The sequence below is a fragment of the Centruroides vittatus genome, unplaced genomic scaffold (assembly GCF_030686945.1).
Source record: "Centruroides vittatus isolate TY-2023 unplaced genomic scaffold, ASM3068694v2 scaffold_944, whole genome shotgun sequence".
NCBI classification, from domain to species: Eukaryota; Metazoa; Arthropoda; class Arachnida; order Scorpiones; family Buthidae; genus Centruroides; species Centruroides vittatus.
The window spans coordinates 763,002-783,930 of NW_027122722.1; the positions used below are offsets into that span (position 1 = coordinate 763,002).

At 29.5% G+C, this 20,929-nt stretch overlaps 1 protein-coding gene across 1 annotated transcript in view; it reads left to right on the top strand.

Annotated features, from left to right (window-relative positions):
- Nucleotides 1–20,929, top strand: part of LOC136990521 (neuroguidin) — a 50,447-nt gene that overhangs the window by 3,841 nt on the left and 25,677 nt on the right. The window contains exons 2-5 of the mRNA XM_067288928.1: nucleotides 6,151–6,291; nucleotides 6,366–6,503; nucleotides 10,851–10,935; nucleotides 17,105–17,157. Of these exons, the coding sequence (XP_067145029.1) occupies nucleotides 6,151–6,291; nucleotides 6,366–6,503; nucleotides 10,851–10,935; nucleotides 17,105–17,157 (417 nt within the window). The remainder of the gene's footprint in view (nucleotides 1–6,150; nucleotides 6,292–6,365; nucleotides 6,504–10,850; nucleotides 10,936–17,104; nucleotides 17,158–20,929) is intronic.

Consider the following 20,929-nt stretch of genomic DNA (forward strand, 5'->3'; position numbering starts at 1 on the left):
AATGGCAAGTCTGAGTAGACAAAAGGTGATGGCCTCAAGAAAACATGGTTGTTTGCCTTAATACATGCATTTGATAATATTTTATCTGTGATTAAATGAAATAAAATTAGAATTGTATTAATAAATCTAATTTTTTTATTTTGATCTTTAAAGTCACATCTCATCCTATATGCGAGATCGTCTTATACACGAGTAAATACGGTAACTGATAATATATGAGCCAATTTCTCAAACAGTACTTGTTAATAATAATGACATTCCATTATAGCATAATAATTAATAATTATATAATAATATGTTCAATAGTTTTAAAGTACTTAATGGTCTTAAAATAATTACATTGTATAATTGCTAATGCACTAAAGATTATTCTGATATTTCACTCCTGAATTTATAAAGATTCTTGTGAAGGTGTTCTCACATAATCCACTTTCTCCTTATCTTTAAGTTTCTATTGTTAGAAAATTGAACTTTTTGGGACAGCAAAAAATATGATTTTGATTTAAATTAATTTATTGTTAAGTTGTTAAACAATATAATTACATGATTTTTTTAGTATGTTTATTTGTAAGTTGTAACTACCTCAAAATTAAATTGGTTTTGATATATGATAATCAGTTTAACTTTTATTTGCATAACAAGTTGTGTCTTTATATTTATGGGATGCACCTTAGAAGCATCATTCAAACTTTGACATTCAAACTAGAGTTGAATTGCTCTCAGATTTAGTGTTTGAAGTATGAGGTACCATTGTATAATATTTTGGGTTTTCATTTATTTCTAAATTCATAAGTATTAATTTGTAAACAACTTAAATATTAGTTTTTGATAGAGTTGTTGAATTTTATCTAATTGTAAACAAAATTAGATTGATAGTTATAAATATGTCTTGTCTGTTGGATAGTGGATTCATTTAATAAAGAAGAGGAATAAATCCCTATATATACTGTATTTATTCCAATATAAGACATTGTTGAATCTAAGACACACTAAGTTCTACGTGTTTACTCATGGATTTTTTTTGTTTCTTTTGAAAAAAATAGACAACTTGAGACAAATTCGTCCAGTATTAATTGCACAGTAAAGTAAGTTATATGTAACTGCCTTCTGTGGCATCAAAGCCAGAACTGTATTCATGGTAGACTCACTGGCATTTCCAAATTTTGCAGCAATAAAACTGATAAATAAAGACATCAGATGAATGAACAGAACTGAAATGTCACAATTATTGAAATCATGTCACATTTTTGGATATCACTTTGGATAACTAATTCATAGATTTCTATATGATGGAGTCTCTTTGCTATTCATTTATTGATTGCAACTGTGGACTTTTGCATGCGTTGTTTATAACGATTGAACTATTTGGTTACTAGAAAATGCTGCATAGTTCATAAGAAATGATCTGGATGGCCTTCTCTAGCTGTGGTCCATCAATTGGCCATCACTGGTTAGTTTGCAATTTGAAAAAATTGTAGACCTATAAATTCTCACTATCATATGCTGTCTGTCCTTCCTTAATCCTGAGAATGGAATTAAATCAATGAAAGGGAAGACCAGATATGGAAGTTCATATATAGTTAATGGGGCCTCTGCTTAGGGGTAGGAGGTCCCAATTAACTATATACGAACTTCCAGTTTGTACTGGAAGTCACGTTACTTGAATTCAAAAATTTTCCCCTGAAAGGAGTTAGTTAGATGACTGGCATGATTCTATTGCTAGCAGGAAAGTATGATGTACAGGTGCAAGACACTATTAATTTGAGGTGTATTGCATATATTTTAATTTAAATAAATTTAAAAAAATATGATTGAAAATTGTAGCCTGGTATTGTGATGATGTCATAATAAATAATTGCTTGTTTAGACTGCAATTTTGAATATACATCTACCATCTAATCAAAATTATTTTATTTAGACATACAATTATATGTTTTGTGTCTAAATAAAAGCAGAAATATTATTTATATACAGGGTGTTTTATTTAACTTGAGACTATGAAATATCTTGAGAATTGCACATCATATGAAAAAAATGTTTGAATCAAACCTGCAATATTTTGGAGGGGACAGATCATCCCTGCAAAAGTTAGCCCCCTGCTGTTGCTCCTGGGGTGGGGTGGGGGCAACTTTGTAAATTCAAATGGAAATCCCCCATTTTTCATAGCAGATTTGGATTCTATATCAAAAATTATGTAGGGTTTTCTGAAACATTTTTTAAAATTGTGGTAGATATTTGTGGTGAATTTTCTGGACAGACCTCATATACATATGTGGTCTGTCCAGAAAATTAACCACAAATATGAGGTCTGTCCAGAAAATTTGCAAACTTGTTTGCACTTACCTACAAGCTATTCATAATAAAATAATATTACACTTCACACCAACTTACAGTAATGAATGATTAACACATCGGTGTTGCGGCGTTACAAGCTGTGATTTGTAAAAATTCACATGTACTCTCAAGCACTTTCAACAGCTTACAGCTGTCATCTTCAGGAGAAAATCAAATACTCTAATTTTTGCTTGAAGATGACAGCTGTAAGCTGTTGAAAGTGCTTGCGAGTACATGTGAATTTTTACAAATCACTGCTTGTAATGCTGCAACACCGATGTGTTAATCATTCATTACAAGCTATTCAGTTTTGTTACCTTTACTCCTGAGTCTATGCACAAATCCAGCATTTTGCCTTGAAAAGGAATGCTTCTTTTGGGATGCTCTGCTAGTGAATTTTTTTTAATGACATCAATGGATTCAAAATGGTGACCTTTAAGAGTGGATTTTAATTTGGGAAACAAAAAGAAGTCTGCTGGAGCTAAGTTCAGTGAATATGGAGGTTGGAGAACAAGTAGTGTTGAGTTCTTGGCCAAAAACTTATGAACAGTGATGTGTGGGTGGGCACATTGTCATGTGGAGCATCCAGCACTGTTCTCTCCAAGTAGTCGGTCTCTTCTTCCTCACTGCTTCATGAGGATGTTTTGTCATGTCAAGATACTATTACTTATTGACTTTGATTTGATTTGATGTTAAAGATAAGAAGGGCTATCCGTTATAACACAAACTTAACCCTGTAGGAAACGGAAAAAAGAAATTAGGAAAGTAAGAAGTTAGGTATTACTTATTGACTGTATTCTCTTCTGGATCTGGAAGAAATTTATGGTTAATGACATCTCAGAATTGAGAAAAAGTCAGTAGGACCTTCACATTTGACTGAACTTGTCAAACTTTTTTGGGTTATGGTGAAGATTTTCTAACCCACTGTGATGACTGATGTTTTGTTTCCACATATACCTAGACCTAGTTCATCCCAGAAACTCTTCACTTGCAGTCGTGTCTGCTTTTGATTTTCTGACAACAGTCATAACAGAAATTTTTCCACAAGGCAGTGCATTTCCAAAATTTCACGATACACAGTTTTTGAAATGTTAACCTCCTCAGTTACTTCACAAACTGTCAGGCAATGGTTGGAACAAATTACTTCATGAACTTTCTCCACAATTGAATCAGTTTTTGATATTGATGGTTTTTATGGATAGCATCATCTTCAATAGAAGTACAGCCTTTAAAATGTTTTCACCATTTGTGCATTGCAGTCCTCCCTAAAGATGAATTCCCAAATGCTCTTTTTAACATCTTGTGTCTCAGTAAAAGATTTTTTAAGTTTCACCCAGAACTTCACACAAATTCAATGGTTCAATTATTGATTTAAATGATATTATATGATTACTGATTCAGTTATTAATTTAAAAAGTTTGCAAACTTTCCAGGCAGACCTCATATATACATTTATAAAGCAAGAGATCAGTATTTCTATTCAACATAAGCATAGCATTTATGATTAAAATATCATACATAAATTATGTACATACAATTTGGGGAAATTTAGTAGTCTATGAAAGATCACAACTTCACATATGAGATGTAAGACAAAAGTTGCATCTTATATGCCATAAAATATGGTATTGAGCTTATGAAAATGGGATTTGAACTCATAATGAAATAACCAATTCAACTTCTATTCAGAATCAATCATTTTCTGATTTATATTGAATGTTTGAATATTAAAAATATGAGAAATTAATTTATGTTTGATTATATACAGTAGAGCATCGCTTATACGAAACCCAGTCAACCAAAACGTCGGTTAACCGAAAGCTTTCCAGTCGGACTGTGTTGTGTTGAATCGAATGTTTTTGATACTAGATTAACTTCTAAAGTATAATTTTTTTGTTTTTATATTTTTCAATATATTTATTTTGTTTGTACAAAATAAAGAAATAATTTTTAACGATACAATAGCCTCGATTATTATTATAAAAATTTTCGTTAGGCTTAAAATCAACAAAAATTCAACACGAAGCAACATGCAACAGAGAAAAATTTCAACATTGGATAGGTTAATATATTTTTTCGTACATAATCGGTTATCCGAAAAATCAGTTATCCGAACAACCCCAGTCCCCAATTGATTCAGATAAACGATGCTCTACTGTACTTACATCAAAATTTTTCCAATGCCAAAACTATTTCAACTTGCAATTTTACAAAAATATCTATTTGATGTGTGCAGTAGTCTTTATCATTGATATAACTCAAGCTTATATATTCTTGTTTAAATTATTATTTTAAGCATTCTAGTATGAGTTTGTTGAAGTAAAATAAAAGAAATGTTTTTTAAAAATAATTATTAATAAAAGTTTAATTGATTTCAAAGAGCATAAATAATAAGAATTTTTATAACAGTAAAATTTAAGAAAGAAAACATGAGCCATTGCAAATGAAAATGGTTTAAGTCCATTTATTTTTAAATTGAGATATTGAAAGGTTGCATTCGTATTGATTCAAAAATATCTATATTATTATTAAAACCCTATCTAGTAAGATAACTAATTTAATCTAAATCAAAAATATCTGTAACTGATATGTTGGTACAGGTATCCCTTATACAACATGGTTTCACTCTAACACAGAAAATTGGGGCTATCTCCCGTATAACAGTATTTCTGGTTTCGCTATTAACATGGTTTGAGAATTCGGAAAATTGTCCATACAAAATTTCACAGTTTGTAAGTGCAAACTTCGTTATTTGATATATTTTTATTTAAGTAAGCATGTGTGTTGTCTCAATTTGCCCATGAATTTTAGAATATTAAAATTTTCAATTTATTTTTGTGCCAGGTTTAATGAAAACCAATAGTACAATTTTTTTTTTTTTTTTTTGGTTTTCCTTGCTTTCCTATCAACCAGAAATTGTTGACATTGCTTTCAGGCACTAGCATTTAAGATTGTCATCATGTTTTAGTTTTATAAATTAATCTTTGTATTTAGTAAAGATTATTTAAACATTTTTAGGTAAGTGTTTTAAACTTTTTTTTAACTGTAGGTAAGTAATCATTCGTAAAAATGACGAACAAAATATGGCGGTATCTCGGTACTTGAATTGTTCCCAACTCAAACAATTTGGTATTTGAACACAAATTCTTGTTTGTTTGCTTGATACTCAACTGAACAAACAAAGGCCCCCTAGAACAAATTTTTGATTAATAACATAATTTTATTTTTATTTTGTCATCCACAAAAATTTTTTATGATAATAATAATGTGTGAAGAAAAATGAGACTGTTGATATTTCTGATCGAGATCAATAAAAAAGCTTGGAATATAACAATACTTTGTAAAAAGAAGACACCCTCATTTAACTAAAATTAATATTGACACATGATATAGTACTTTTAATTGTGATCATTAGTTAATTATTGATTGCTTTAATAAACATAGTTCTCATAGTAATGAAAAAGAATAGTATAATTTTATTAACTTTTGGAACCTAAGCCCATGTTTTATATTAGTCCATTGTTTTGTATAGCCATCGATTCCCATAATATGGCACTTTTTTGGAGCATAACTACTGTGTTATAGGAGGAATACCTGTATTATGTTTTTCTGATTTTAAATATGTCTTGTATTTTATAAAAAGATCACATAGGACTGTAACTAATGTCATCATTAACTTAATTTCTTAAAAAAATGGATGTAGATGACTTTCATTTACAATGGCTCATATATATATTTTTATATTTATGAACAGGATATTTTTTTTATAAATTTTGTTTAAGTGATTTCTTTTAAGTTTTCAATTATTTTCCTTAGACGTCTGAAAATATTGTTGCTCGTGATTTACCTGAAGCCTTAGCATCTTTTAGGGAAATAACTGAACAAGCAAACAATGTAAGAATAACTGTAGAAACATTATTAAAAAGAATTGAAGATAATGAATTTAAAAATGAAAAGGTATGTTGATTTTTTGCTAAACAAATTATTATTTTCTGTAATAATTTGTAAATTAAATTATTTATTTTTAACAGGGCAACAGTTTTTTGGAATTGAAAAACCAAATGTTGCTTAGTTATCTTATTAACTTGACTTACATCATTCATAGTAAAGCTATTGGAAAAAGCATAGAAGGCGAACCAGCAATTGAGAGACTTGTGGAAATTCGTACGGTATGTAAATAATGTAATTTTAGAACATTATGTAGAAACTAAATAATGTTAAATTTTGAAAATAATAATCTTGTTATAATTTTTTTTGTAATAATGAAGTTTTCCAACCTGCTGTTTTGACATGGAGTAGTACAGTATCTTTCAAATGAGATAATTCATAAATATAGCACAATAACTGTTAATTAACACATTAACAAACTGGATAAAAGATACACATCCATAGAAGCAAACTTCAAATAACAAATAATCACTTTGGTTTTTTAAAGAATACTCTCTTAACTTCTAGGACTAAAGAATACTCTCTTAACTTAACTAGGGAGGAAGAGTGCTAGAATAGATTTTGCTAAAAGAAGATTACACCTTTTCTTCTAGAATACTGAAAATTTTATGTTTTACTTTAGAACTTTTTCTCCAAAACCAAAAGGAATTTTTCAGATTGAATGCATCTTCCATTCTCCATTTGAAGCATCTGTTTAAAAATTGATGACAACTTAAAAATTATTATTCTTTTTATGCAGGATTCTGGCAATGATGATTTCATATTATTGTGTATGTTCTTTATTTCAAAGATGATATTTTTGTTAAAAACTATGATTAATGAGAAAATTCATGATATACACTACAGAGATGCAGAATATGACTAATTGTGCAAGCAAGGCTTGGAGGAAATTAAAGCAGTTCAGGGGAAATTCGTTGTAGAAAATTAATATTATGGCAATAGCTGTAAAACTCTCTTGGCTAAGCATATAGATATTAATTGGGGTAATTTGCCAAAATGCAGGAAAATCCTGTTTTAAAAATGAAATCAGAAATTACAATATCTAAATGCATGGTTAAAAAAATATTTAAATGTACATAGAAGTTATGAGTATGAGAGACATGACTAGGGTTGAAAGATGTCCTTTATTTTATAGGACAATACTTTGTTTTAGCTAAACTCACCTTATCATTTATTGAAACAAGAAAAGACACACTTGTCCATTATTTTCATTTTTTTAATGCCTGTGTTTCATAACAGTAGTGGTTGATTTCCACACAGATGTATACCTATCCTTATATATTAATTCATATCCTTTTCCATTGAAAGATATTATTTACTATTAAATATTTTAAATTCTAAATTAAACTAAAATTTGCGAATATTTATGATTAATATGAAAACTATAATTTTTAAATCAAAATTTAAAACATATAAACAGAATGCTTAGTTAACTGAAAAATGATTCAATTTTGTTTTTAAGATGGGAATTGATTGGAGTAAAGGCTATAATGAGCTTTGACATAAAAACTATTAGTTTTTCAATCTTGTAAAATGGACATTAATATCATATGCAAAGGAGGTGAAATATGGACTAACATCTACCAGAAACCAGGCCTGAATAACATCATCATCTCAAATAATTCAACGGATTCTAGACACTTTAAATATGTGGTTTTCCGAGCGTGGATCAAACTAGCTTTTACTCATTGCACAAATATACTTGATACTTACAAGGAATTGGAGTACATCATCCAAATAGCACAACAGAATGGTTACCAAAAGAATCTTATAAAGAAACTCATCGCAACCTTTCAAAATAAAACTAACCAGGCTCCCTTAAGTAACAATGAATGCATGACGGTAATCAACTATCATCCATTCCTAAAGAAAATGACGAATGATATTGCAAATATCAATAACTTATGGATCATTTATCACTGCAATCCCACGGTGTACAGGTTACTGAGAAATGATAAAAAGAATGACAACCAGATCGCTACCTTGGGCATTTACTCTATACCAATCAAAGATTGCTATTTCGATTCAGATAGTGTTTATATAGGTGCTACTTTGAGAAGTTTGCAGCAAAGAATCAAAGCACATAAATACTCTATTAGAAAAAACAACGACAGCACTGTTTTAGTATTTTATGCCAACCAACAGGAAGTTAAAGTTATATGGGACCAGGCTTCTATTATTAGACCCACTTCTAGCAAGCACTCTATCAAACACCTTCTAAATTTATAAAGCACAAGTGAAAACAAATTGTATTAACCATAGAGATGCCGACTCTGTCCACAGCATGGAAATCATTTTATGGAGATAAACTGTGATTATTAAGATACAATAATTTTAATGCTAAACTATTGAGCTATTTTTGTATTATTTATATATCCTTATCTTTATTTTGTGTTTATTTCCCCTAGTGCACAACATTGTACATGCAAGTGCACTTATTATTTTTCATAATTTTAATTTATTATGTTCTATTTCGTTAAATGTTCTTTTTGCTTTATCGTTTAACTGATGAAGATCATTAAAGATGATCGAAAACGTTTTTACAACATTAAATTATTTACTGGATTGTTTAAAAAGGTGGTGATTTATTTAATTCTTTCTAATTTCAGTATAAGTTAATATTTTATTTTTTAAATGCTCATCTCACCCTCAAAATTAAGCAATTTGCCTTTTTATGTAGTCTGTCTATGGAAAGAATCAACTTGAGAGCAATGTCACATGTGATGTTGCTTCAGGTAAACAATCAGCACATTCCTTAATGATGTCAACCCTTTTTGTTTAATATGTCATGCAATGTGTGAATTTTATTTTATTTTCTCTCACTAGATGACTGAATGACTTTTCCATTAATTGTGTTAATTTTTTATAGCATGTATTAACTGTAAAGAATCATACATTTAACAACTACTATAGCAAATTTCCTTGTATTCCAATACCAGAACATGAAGCTTTCATAACACTGTTTATAATGGCAGTGACATGTTTAACAAATGAGGAAGAAACCAGAAGTAACTTGCCACAACTAAGTGATTAATGGATGATGCTCATTAGTTAATATCCAAGTTAATTCTTTCAATAGACAGACTATAGTAATTAATAATATAAAAGTTATTTTTTTTATAACATCTGTAAACACACAATACCATGCACAGTTTTAACTTTGTGCTAGTGTCATAATGATTTTTAAATGTAAATATATTTTTAAATGGAGATTTTTATCATAATTCAGCAAAATTACTCCTTTTAAGCTTTTGTTATTACTTAAATCTTATATCCTAGTATAACTGAAATTATTGGACTTTCTAATGGTTCTCTTACTCTCCTGTTCAAATGCCTGGAAAGTTGAGCAAGAGCCCTTGTTTTTAATTTAAATTTTAAATTTTTTATGTATTTGACAAAAAATTGCTTCAGTAACTCTCTAAAGTTATTAACATATATAGTGATGCCTTGTACTTGAAATTTAATTCATTCCAAGAGGCCATTTGAAGTCCTAATCAATTTTCCCCATTAAAAACAATGGAAAGTGAATTAATCCATTTCCAGACCTGAAACAATACTCATTTTGATAATCTTAAAACTGCAAATACATGATAAAAGTAACACAATTAAATGAACTAATAAAAAATAAAATATGAAACAATGCCAGATGCCACACGTGCACCTCTTTCATGCTTTATAATAAGTTTCTTTTTCATCTCAATTGTCAATATTATGGCCTTCTTCTTACTTGTTAGACTTTGTTGCTTTCATACATTTCTCGGATGCCATGGTTAATAAGTAAAGGTTGTATTTATTGGCTTGAAGAAAAAAGTTTTTGAGTATTTTTAACAGGTCTTGTTACTTAATGTAGATGTGTAATTTAATTATAACAGTTGTGAAATTTAACATGTTGCTAATTTGAGATGTTATTCTTGATTTAGAAGTTTATTTTATGCTTTATGCTTTTTTCACTTTGCACACACTCTGAAGCAAACTTTTGCAAATTTAGCATTTGAAGTATGAGGTACCACTGTATTACATTAAAAATATATATAGATAAAATTCCACATCTTAATCCTACAGCAAAGTTTTATTCCTATATGCAAACATTTTCAGATGTAGTAAATTTGCCTGAGGACAGATGTTTAATCTGTCCTCAGGCAAATTATTATTGAATAATACAGAAAAATTAATAAATGGAACATACATTCCATGGGTTTAAATCTAATTAAAAAAAACAAACAAATGATGGATGTTTGGTAATCCTCATTAATGCTGCACTGGCTTAAAAATTCCAATCTGGTCTTTGTTCTATTTAACATTTCAAAACCAACTACTGTACTGTTTGACTGACAACACAGAGTCAAAATCACAAAAGTCAAGCTGGATATCATTAAAATAACAAATTTCTGTGTTTGCGCACAGAAATAAAACTTTGCTGAAGGAATAAGTTGTGGAACTTTATTATTTGAACCATCTGAAGTTTGACTTTTGTAAAAAATATGACAAGTTAATAAATCAGTCTTGAAAAGTTTTTGTTTTTCCTTGACAGATTTGTTTTAAATCTTTCTATTTTTTTTTTTTTTTAGGTGTTAGAGAAAATGAGGCCTATTGATCAAAAATTAAAATATCAAATTGATAAACTCTTGAAATCAAGTGTAGCAGGAAACATTGGTGAGTAATGTATTTTTACATGATATAGTAAATATTTTTTATATTGTTAATCTTAAAATATATCTTTACAGAGTAGAAAGATTGTACATATGTCTATATATTAAATTTATTCATTACTCAAAAATGGCTAAAATAAATTATCATTATTGAAAAAAATGTTTTGTATAAAGTTTAACTGTTAAATTAATCATACGTTACATCTATAGGATCATTATATGCATCTGTGATAGATGCAATAATTTATTTTCCTGTAAACTGATTACAATTTGGAATTTGTTGAGGTTTTAAGTTTTTTAATGTCAATTTTATAATTCACAATAAATTATTTTTTTTCTACTTCAAAAATACTAAAGAAAAATTGAAATGTTCTAATACTTTTTGATTAACTACTAAACAATTTTTTGCACACTGTTACATTTACTTTATGATTGATTATTTTACCTTTTTTCTATTATATTTATATACTATTTATCTTTGTATTTCACATTTTTATTATGAGACACACTTTATTCCAAAAACATATTTTACATCTCCATACTTGTTAATCTTTAGAATGGGGAATTGTTGGGACTAGGGTTTCTCATTTCCCAGTCTTTTGCTTGTCCTGGGATTTCGGGAAAAAAGTGAACTGTTTCCCAGAATCCTGGGATAGAATTAATTATTTTTAAGATATACAAAATATCTTGAAATCAAATGATATAATTATTTTTCATTTTTTAAAGTAATTTAATATGTTCTGCAACCTCCAAAATCATATTAATAATGTTGTGTAAGATATATATTAAAAATTACCTTCGAATTACGTAGAAATTTTCACAAATAGAAATAATTTAGTGAAGTTTGCTGGAAACTGCATACAACAACAAAAATGCTTTGAATTGAGTTGAAAATTTAAAAAAATGAACTTAGATCAAATTTCTAACTTAAAAAGTAATTTTCGTTTTTTAATAAAACATAATACAAAATATTGTAAATTTTTATAAGATTTTAAAAAGCAAAGATGACCAATACTCCGATCACTCAATCTGGTTATTATTTTAATAATGAATATTATTTTAATAATGAAAAGTCCTGCTAACAAGAATGCCCTTTCCAATTCAATTCATGTGAGTGGAATCGTGTTTAATGCATTTAAGAGAAGACAGATGTTACGAGTTTTTTCACCTGTAGCCTGGAAGATTTCTAGTTCATTTTCGAGATTGTAGTACTTTTTTTTCTCTCTAGTATTCTTGACTTGTCTACCTCAGCTGTTTTAATAGAAACATAAAGCTTATAGCCCAATAATTCGGCAGTTCATTTGTCCTTAATAATCAGTTGTGCATGATAACTCAGGAATTAAAGTTAAATTCAATAAATGAATTGTTAAGGTAATACAAACAATAGTTTGAGTCCTTTTTTCTTTATTTTCATCCTTTATTCCGATCAGGAACCACAACACAACTGGCGACTTGAAGTCAAATAACGAACAAATTACTATTAGACGATTCACAACACAATTAAAAATGATCTTAGTAATTTGTTCGTTATTTTAGAAGTTTTTTGACTTCAAGTCGCCCACTGTGTTGTGGTTCCTGATCGGAATAAAGGATGAAAATAAAGAAAAAAGGACTCAAACTATTGTTTGTATTACCTTAACAATTTGTTTATTGAATTTAATAATCAGGTTTATGAAGAAAAACTTCATACTTGCAGACTTCAGAGTCCTACCAGAAATAAGCTACATATTGATTATTGATTATTTGTGACATGCCATAATGAGCAAAAATTTAAAAAACTAATAAGTAGGTTTAAAATTAATAAATACAAATGTATTCTGACAGTTTGTGAGTTAATTATACTTTCTATTTGCAAAATTTCCTCAACCTTAACACAAAATAAGAAAAAAAGTGAACTTTTAAAAAATTTGTGGGATTTCCCAGGATGAGAAGAATTTTCCAGGTTAAAATAAAAGAACCGGGATCCCATTTGAGAAACCCTAGCTGGGATGTTGATAGAAAAACACTGATTTTTGAATAAAAATGTTGACAGCATAAAAGTGATATAATTCTTTATTAACATTGATATTGCACAATGCTTATATTAAATACCTTTAATAAACAAAATTTAATTTTATCTCTGAATCTGATATCTTATAAAGCTATGACCATAAACACTGTCAAGAGTATGGCTTTATACTCTTTAACATCATAATTTAAAAAAGGTAAAATATATCATAAATCTACACCTAGATTTATGATGTACAGTGGGTGATCGGTTAACGAACATAATCCGTTCCAAGACTTTGTTCGCTATCTGAATTGTTCCTTAGCCAATTATCGATTTACCATAGGTTTTTATGAGAATTTGATTAATTCGTTCCGGAGACCTCAAGAAATAAAGAAATATATACTTTCTTACTACGTTTATTTATATGTAAAATTTAAAAATACATATGTACACAGTCTTGCATTTTTATTAATCATGTTTTTTCCATTTGTAGGGATTAAAGAATCTGTCTAATGTCAATTGCTTTTCTTTCTTCAGGATTTTTTGGAAGTAATTAATAGAATTGTAATTGTAGAGATTGCTCAGCCTATTAACCTCAACCTGGTTTGGATGCCATTCTAAGACTATCCTTCTGACATCCTCCCTCTTCTTCACAAGATCTTTAATAGCAGATATCGGCATTAATCCTCTTTTTTAGAAGAAAGCATATCTCGCTGAGTTTCTTGATGTTCTCTGTTCAAGAGTTCTTGGTGTTCTTCTGTCGTCAGATCAGTTTCAGGTCCATTATGAGCTCTTCAATATTCTTTATTTCTTAGATGTGATTTTTGTTACTCATTTAGCTGATTGAGTCTTCTTGATTATACTGTATCTTTCTTAAATAAGATTGAACTGCAGCCTACTATAGACCTGTTTGAGCCATACTGCCCAGGAACATCTAACACCTTCTGCCCACTCTCTACCTTTGCTATTATACTCTCACCTTTTGAAAATAAAAACCGACGCAAAACATAATGAGTGCCTATTCGACAGTCTCGTGAATACTATAAAATAATTGTTTCTGTCAGAAAAATAAAAGGCTGGAATTACAAGGGAGAGTTTCAAAGTTTGGAGGAATATTATCTGATCAGTATATACTGGGTTGAGCGTCGATAATGTCTCCTGCACTCCGAAAAGTTTCGAATTTTTGCCCAAAGACGAGGGAAGATCAATTGGTATTTATTATTTTACATCGCTTCTTCTTATGTTTGTTCTGGGAGGTGTTTATTATTCGAACATGTGTTCGTTGTCCAATCAAAAAATCTTCTGCGAAAGTGTTCATTATCCGATTTGTTCATTAACCGATCACCCACTGTATTCCATTTTGATGTGTCATGAATCTTGATATTGCATGATGAATGCTTCCTGTTATATGCCTTTATGCAATGTTTTGCTTTGTTAATTTCTTTTGTTATGTTACAATGTATTCAAGACAGATGCCATCAGTCAGCTTCAGGAGTACATTGACTTTCACTGCAATTATTAAGGACAATAATTTTTCTGGTTATTTATTTCCTATCTGCTTTTTCCTTACCATACTGAATATCTTTCTTTTTTGTCTTCCATCATCAGTCTTATTATTTTACAAAGATTACAAATCTTTGTAAAATAGTAAGGCTGATGATAGTTCTTTCCTTGAGAAAGTTCATACCATATGGCCTATATATTCTTAAATGATGAATCAAATGTTTCTTTCTTTTTGGGCAGAGAAACTGTAGTGCTGCTTAATAATTTGGTATAACTGTAAAACTAACTTGTTTCCTTTCACTGATGAGTCAGCCATAATTGATTTAACCACCAATATGGTGTACTAAAGTTGCCAGACTTGAAGATGCAATTATCTGCCATTTAAAATTATCACATTTGAGCTAAAATTCCCATACATATACCAACATACATATATAAAAATATCAATCTTGATTCTTTCCCAATTGAAGGAATTTGAGAACATCATTCTGGTTTGCTTTAGTCATTTGTAATAAAACATACAATGTCTTCACCTTATATTTTGGTGTTAGACTCGTTAAATTTGATATTATCACAAACATTTTTTTGTGATAATATCAAATTCTTTAAAAACACTGACAAAAGGGAAAAGCGTCTTGTCCACTGACAGAGCATACAAAATGCTCTAGTCAGGGCTAAACTCTAATGGTCGGCAACTATGCATTTCTCAAGAGTTGAGATTGATAACTGAAAAATGTTTGTAAAATCTGAAAATAGCTAATAAAGATAAGCCTAGCAAAATGATTCATCTTATTTTAAATGAACTAGAACAATAGCCATCCCATTTCACTCATATTCACATTTTGAGTGAGACACTCAACTCATCATTATACAGGATAACAACCACCCATATATCAATTTTTAAATTAAGAGAAGTGAGTTCCATGAAAAATCCAAAAAATTTTGATAAGTGAGTGAATCAGATACACAATATCAAATGGTGATGTTTTCACCTTCCAGTTTTGGCTGGAAAAGGACTGAATAATCCATTTCTGGCCAGTAATGGAAGTTGAATATCAATATTTAATAAAATGTACAGTAGACTCTGACTGTTCATTGCACAGAGCTGTGCCAGAGTAGCGTGATGCTGAATTACTGAATGTGTGTGGATCTAAAGGCATTGAATGGTCATGTCCCATTGCTGATTCTTTATGGAGGCAGGTGGGCAAGAATGAAGTGCTGCTATGCAATAATGTGCATAGAAATAAAACAGGGAAACAGGTTGTGTGACATGACTAACATTTTTGTGAAAACAGAAGCATGTATGCAATTACACTAGAGGATAAACTGGACAATTGAGAGGCTGGATTATTGTGGACCAGATTGGTGAGTCTATTGTACTAATTTACTTGTCAAAATTTTTTGGCTTTTTGTAAAACTCTGTATACTTCATTTTAAAAGGGGTGTATTGATGGTCTGTGTTACTCTGTATATATGTTATGGACAAAGTGATTAATACGGGCATTACGAATAATGATCAACAAAATCAGGCATTGTAATAAATTTCAATAATTTATCAAATTGACTGGTCATTATGAATACTGCTATCACCTAGTCGGGCAAAGTGATGATAATAAGTTAAGGAATGATCATCCGACATGCGCTAGCTAATCGGCACTCAGTTGTGTGTGCGTATCGTGTTTAGTACCGAATTTAAAATTTGATTAAAAAAACCTCCACTTATTTCATTTAGAAATATTTATTTTTTGTGAATTATTTCAAAGTATTTTAAAAAGAACATGTAATCTTTTAAAACTAAAGTAAAACTAAGTACTATTAACTTTATTAATTAAATGGCAAAATTTTACCTATGTGCACCATCTTGGCAGTGGTTGCGACTGTTTGTGCTCTCGACGGATTTCTCCCAGAGGGGAGCTGCTGGCAGGCTGCCGATTGTTTAACGTTACTAGGTATTGATACATACTAGTTATTGATACGTGTGTTCGAGAACTACCGTGAATAAATAAGTAGTGACATGACGTTAAACAATCGGCGGCCTGCCGGCAGCTCCCCTCCGGGAGGAATCTGTTGAGAGCACAAACAGTCATGACTGCCGCCAAATTCTGTACTAAACGCAATACGCATGCGCAACTCAGATGCAAGTGCTGATTGGCTAGTGTATGTCGGATGATCACTCTCAACGTATTATTATCACTTTGCCCAACTAGGTGATAGCAGTATTCATAATGATCGGTCAATTTGATAAATTAATCAATATTTATTACACTGCCCGCCCTTTTTGGTCATTATGAATAATGCTCGATTAATCACTTTGTCCATAACGTATACATAACAGAATGGTCAGATGGAGTGAGGTGTTTCAAATGCTCTAACTTGAGTCTATAGTAAATAAGTATTTAAAATTTTTTGTGACATGTAGTAGGCAACAAACATAGCTGGCTCATGATATTGCATGTTGGTCTACTGTTTGTATGTAAACTTTTTATTTGATTACCCATTGTCACATCTCAGCCATCTTCCTTCTTAAAATATGTAAAATTTTAAGAATTTTTCAAAGGAAAAATCTGATTAATTTATGATATAAATGCCATTAATTTTTATTCTTTTATTTTTTATTAAAGTATTATAATTGAATATTTATTTAATATTTTCACATTGATAACAATTTCATCTTTTATAGATCCCAATGATCCCATTCATTTGAAACCTAATATTGGAAATATTCAGAACAAGGTCAGTATTTTTAAAAGAATTCTACAGTTGAAATTGTAAAAATTCTATACTAGAAAACAGATACATATCATTTGTAAAGTTATGTTAAAAGATGATGTTTTCCATGCTCTATGACACTGTATTAATTACAAATTTTTAAATCGCTATAAAGTTTGAAGTTGTTAAATTAGGGAATGCTATAAAGTTTAAATAGCTTTTCCTTTGACATATGTTTAACTGAACCCTTTTTCATTTAAATCAACTTTTGCAATCACATCTCTTATAAACTGGATTGAACCATTATTAATGTTTCAGATGCATTTTAGACATTTACATATGTTGAAGTCTCTTCTCAGTTGTCATAACCCATTAGTTGCATAAAGTTTTCTATGCAGAATTTTTTGAATTGTTTTATGTTTTTTTAATGTAACAGACTTCTAATTACATATTTGTAAAAGTTAAAAAGAAAGATACTGTATAAGGCTAATGTCAGACGAGCGTGAAAACACATGGACACTGTCTTTTCAATTCAGGAAGGACAGAAAGGTGGTCATCAAACGAGTGCTATTTTCATGAAGTGTGTTGGTAATCAGTTTCATTTCAGATGTGTATATGTCAACATGCTCTCATAGATTGTAATGTGCTGTTTTTTATGTACAGAAATATTTAAAAACAAAAAAAAAAAGACACAGGCAATATTGGATATGTCCGTTTGATTGTAACCTGCCTCCCTTTACTTATTTCTGTTTTTATAAAGTTCAAATAAAGTTTCTCTCAATTCTGGCCCTCACTAATTTGTATGATCATTTTACTTATATAGATGTCCATTTTTTAAAATACTCTGGTACCTTTGGCAGGAACGACACCGACCCTGCACTTCTTTGAAACGGTGTTAACGCATCTGTCATTTTTCATACTCATCTGACAACCATAAGCTTGGAATGTATCTCTCAATGTGCAATGGGTCATACAATGTCAAGAGATTATTGTGGGCGATTCAGCGACCCATCTGTGCCTTGCAATGTGATTTTTCGCATCCACATTCGTCTGACTGCTTCCATATGTTTTATGCAATCCTGTGACGCATGTGAAAAATGATGGATGTGAAATTACACTCATCTGACGTTAGCCTAATGCAGTGGTTCCCAACCTTTTCTAGGATGCAGAACACTTTTGTGAGCAATTTTCATTAGCGGAATACTTACTTACGTTAATATGAAATACATAAGCTTGTCATCAGTTATTTTATTAGAATTGAGCAGTTATAATTCAAAATCTCTCATATTATTAATGCCAATTCTAAGACAAGAAAAAATATACCTAAATAACTTTAATGGGAAACTTGTGCCTGATGTTTTTTACATATTTCATTCAGTTTTTATCATTGCCTTTATCTTATTCGAAACAGTAGTACACTCCATAAGTACGAGTCGTACATATATATTTAAGTTTATGAAAATTTTATGATTTTAATTTTTTGATATTCGGCGGCTCGAATACGATTGTACACTTTCCGTTTTGCGACTAAATCTGCGGAACACTTGGGAGATGCTTACGGAACACCGGTTGGGAACCACTGGCCTAATGGTTGGAAGAAGACATTCAAAAAATTGAATCACACACACTACAGATGGACAAATTTTGAAAATGTTATAATCTGGCAAAATTTTTATTAATTTTATTATAATTTCATTTTTTATACAAAGACAAAAAATAATATTTACATAATTATCCATGGTCAGTTCTGAATATTTATTATTGTCATTAAAATTCTCTGTATTTTTTGAAAAAGAAAGTTTTTTTATTCCATAAATATGGATTTGAAAAGTAAGATCTAATTTGCCATAATAGGTTAAAAGGTTTATAGGAAAAAAAAGAACATAGTTATTCTTAAATGTTATATATCAAATACAATATAAATTTAATCTTCTGTTTCATTCATTGTTGTCAAAATTTTAGGTCATTTTATGTATTGATAAACTTTAACCAAATGTACAGTACATGTTAACATACTTCTAAAGAGTACATTTAAAAAAATTTAAATATTATAAAGATTAAATGTCAAACACTATCTCTAAACATTTTAAATTTAAAACAAAAGTGACATGCTTATTACAGTGTTTTACTTCATTTCAATGTTTACAGTTGGTGTTCTATGGTATATTGTAAAAAATTGAAATGAAGTGAAAAAGAATTGGGATAGAAAGAATGCTGCTTTTGTTTTAAAATGTTTAGAGTATAGTTTTTGATATTTAATCTTTACTATATTTTAAAGTTTTTGTTTTTTAAGTACTTTTTAGAAGTGTGCTAACATGCACCTTTGCTTGAAGTTTATCAATATGTAAAATGATCTAAAATTTTTCCAACAGTGAATGAAACAGTAAGATTAAATTTATATTGTATATAAGAATTCTGTTAATTACAGTGGGACTGTATACATCTGCAATTTGAAAATTGAGATGTATACAGTCCCACTGTTGTCCATCTGTCCATCCATTCTTCAGTAATCTTGAAAATAAGGTTAGATACATGTAAATCAAGACCAAATATGGAGAGTTTAGAGGCTGCAGACCCCCATGAATTTCCAGTATGGACCAAAAGTGAAATGATTGCAATTCAGAATTTTTACCTTACTATATAGAGCAATCATTATGGTATAGAATTAATTCTTATGATAAAATGAGATCAATAATATATCACTCTGACCCTCTAATGTGTATAATATTCATGTGATCTTACATTTTCTGTAATAAAGTCATGTAAAAAATAAAGAAAAAACTGTAGAGAAAAAAAGTAATCATAGTTTCAGATTCAGCATTAATTCAGAATAAATAAAATACAATTAAAAATGTCAGCCTGGTATTATGATGATTTCACAATCATCTAGCACTATTTTATATCTGTTAAACATTTTTAATGTTAACTGGAGTTCAAGAAAAAAATGTTTTCTGGTATACACACTGAATATATCACCATTTCCTGTCATTACAAAGTGTTTTTCTTATTAATGGTATAGAATCCTATTTTGATATGCCCTAACTAACAACAAAAGCTTAGCCAAATTCTTGTTTCATAAGTGAGTTTTCCTTTGTAATAAGAATTTTATTTTCATCATTATAAATTGGAAATAATTTGTAATAATTTAAAAATTATATTGTGTGCATGAACAAATAGTTGTATTATGTTAAAATTATGTCAATTGATTTTATATGTAATAAGTTTTTTTATGAGAGGAGGACCATTTACAGTAATGTAATACAGTAATCCCTTGTATTGCATGTGTTGAGAGACAAACCAAATGAGCACATTTCAGATGGCATGAGATAACTAATGTATCCATTCATCTGTTTTGTTTATTTTCTATCTCCATGCCGACTTGTCTTTTGTGGGTCGTATTTCATATAGTGGTAGTTTCAAGGTCAGTGATTGGGTGCTAGTAAAAATACAATGGAAATTGATTTTTTAAATTATCGGCTAAAATACTTTAATATTTGGAAGACAAAAATAGAGTGATATATTCATATGAATAATATAATGAAAGGCTACTATACCTGCAATTATGAGATGATGTCTTCATCCACTGTAGATTTTAGTATGATATTTATCATTCATTAATTCATGTCATCAGCTTTATCTGGAATAATTAAGCAATATTGGTGGAACACTTAACATATTATTTCTGATCTTCTGCATATTATGAAAATATTGCCAGATTTTAAACTTGAAACATACTTTTATTACAGAAAATTGTTTGTTGACATTTAATAAGGTGGTTTGATAGGGATATGTTTTA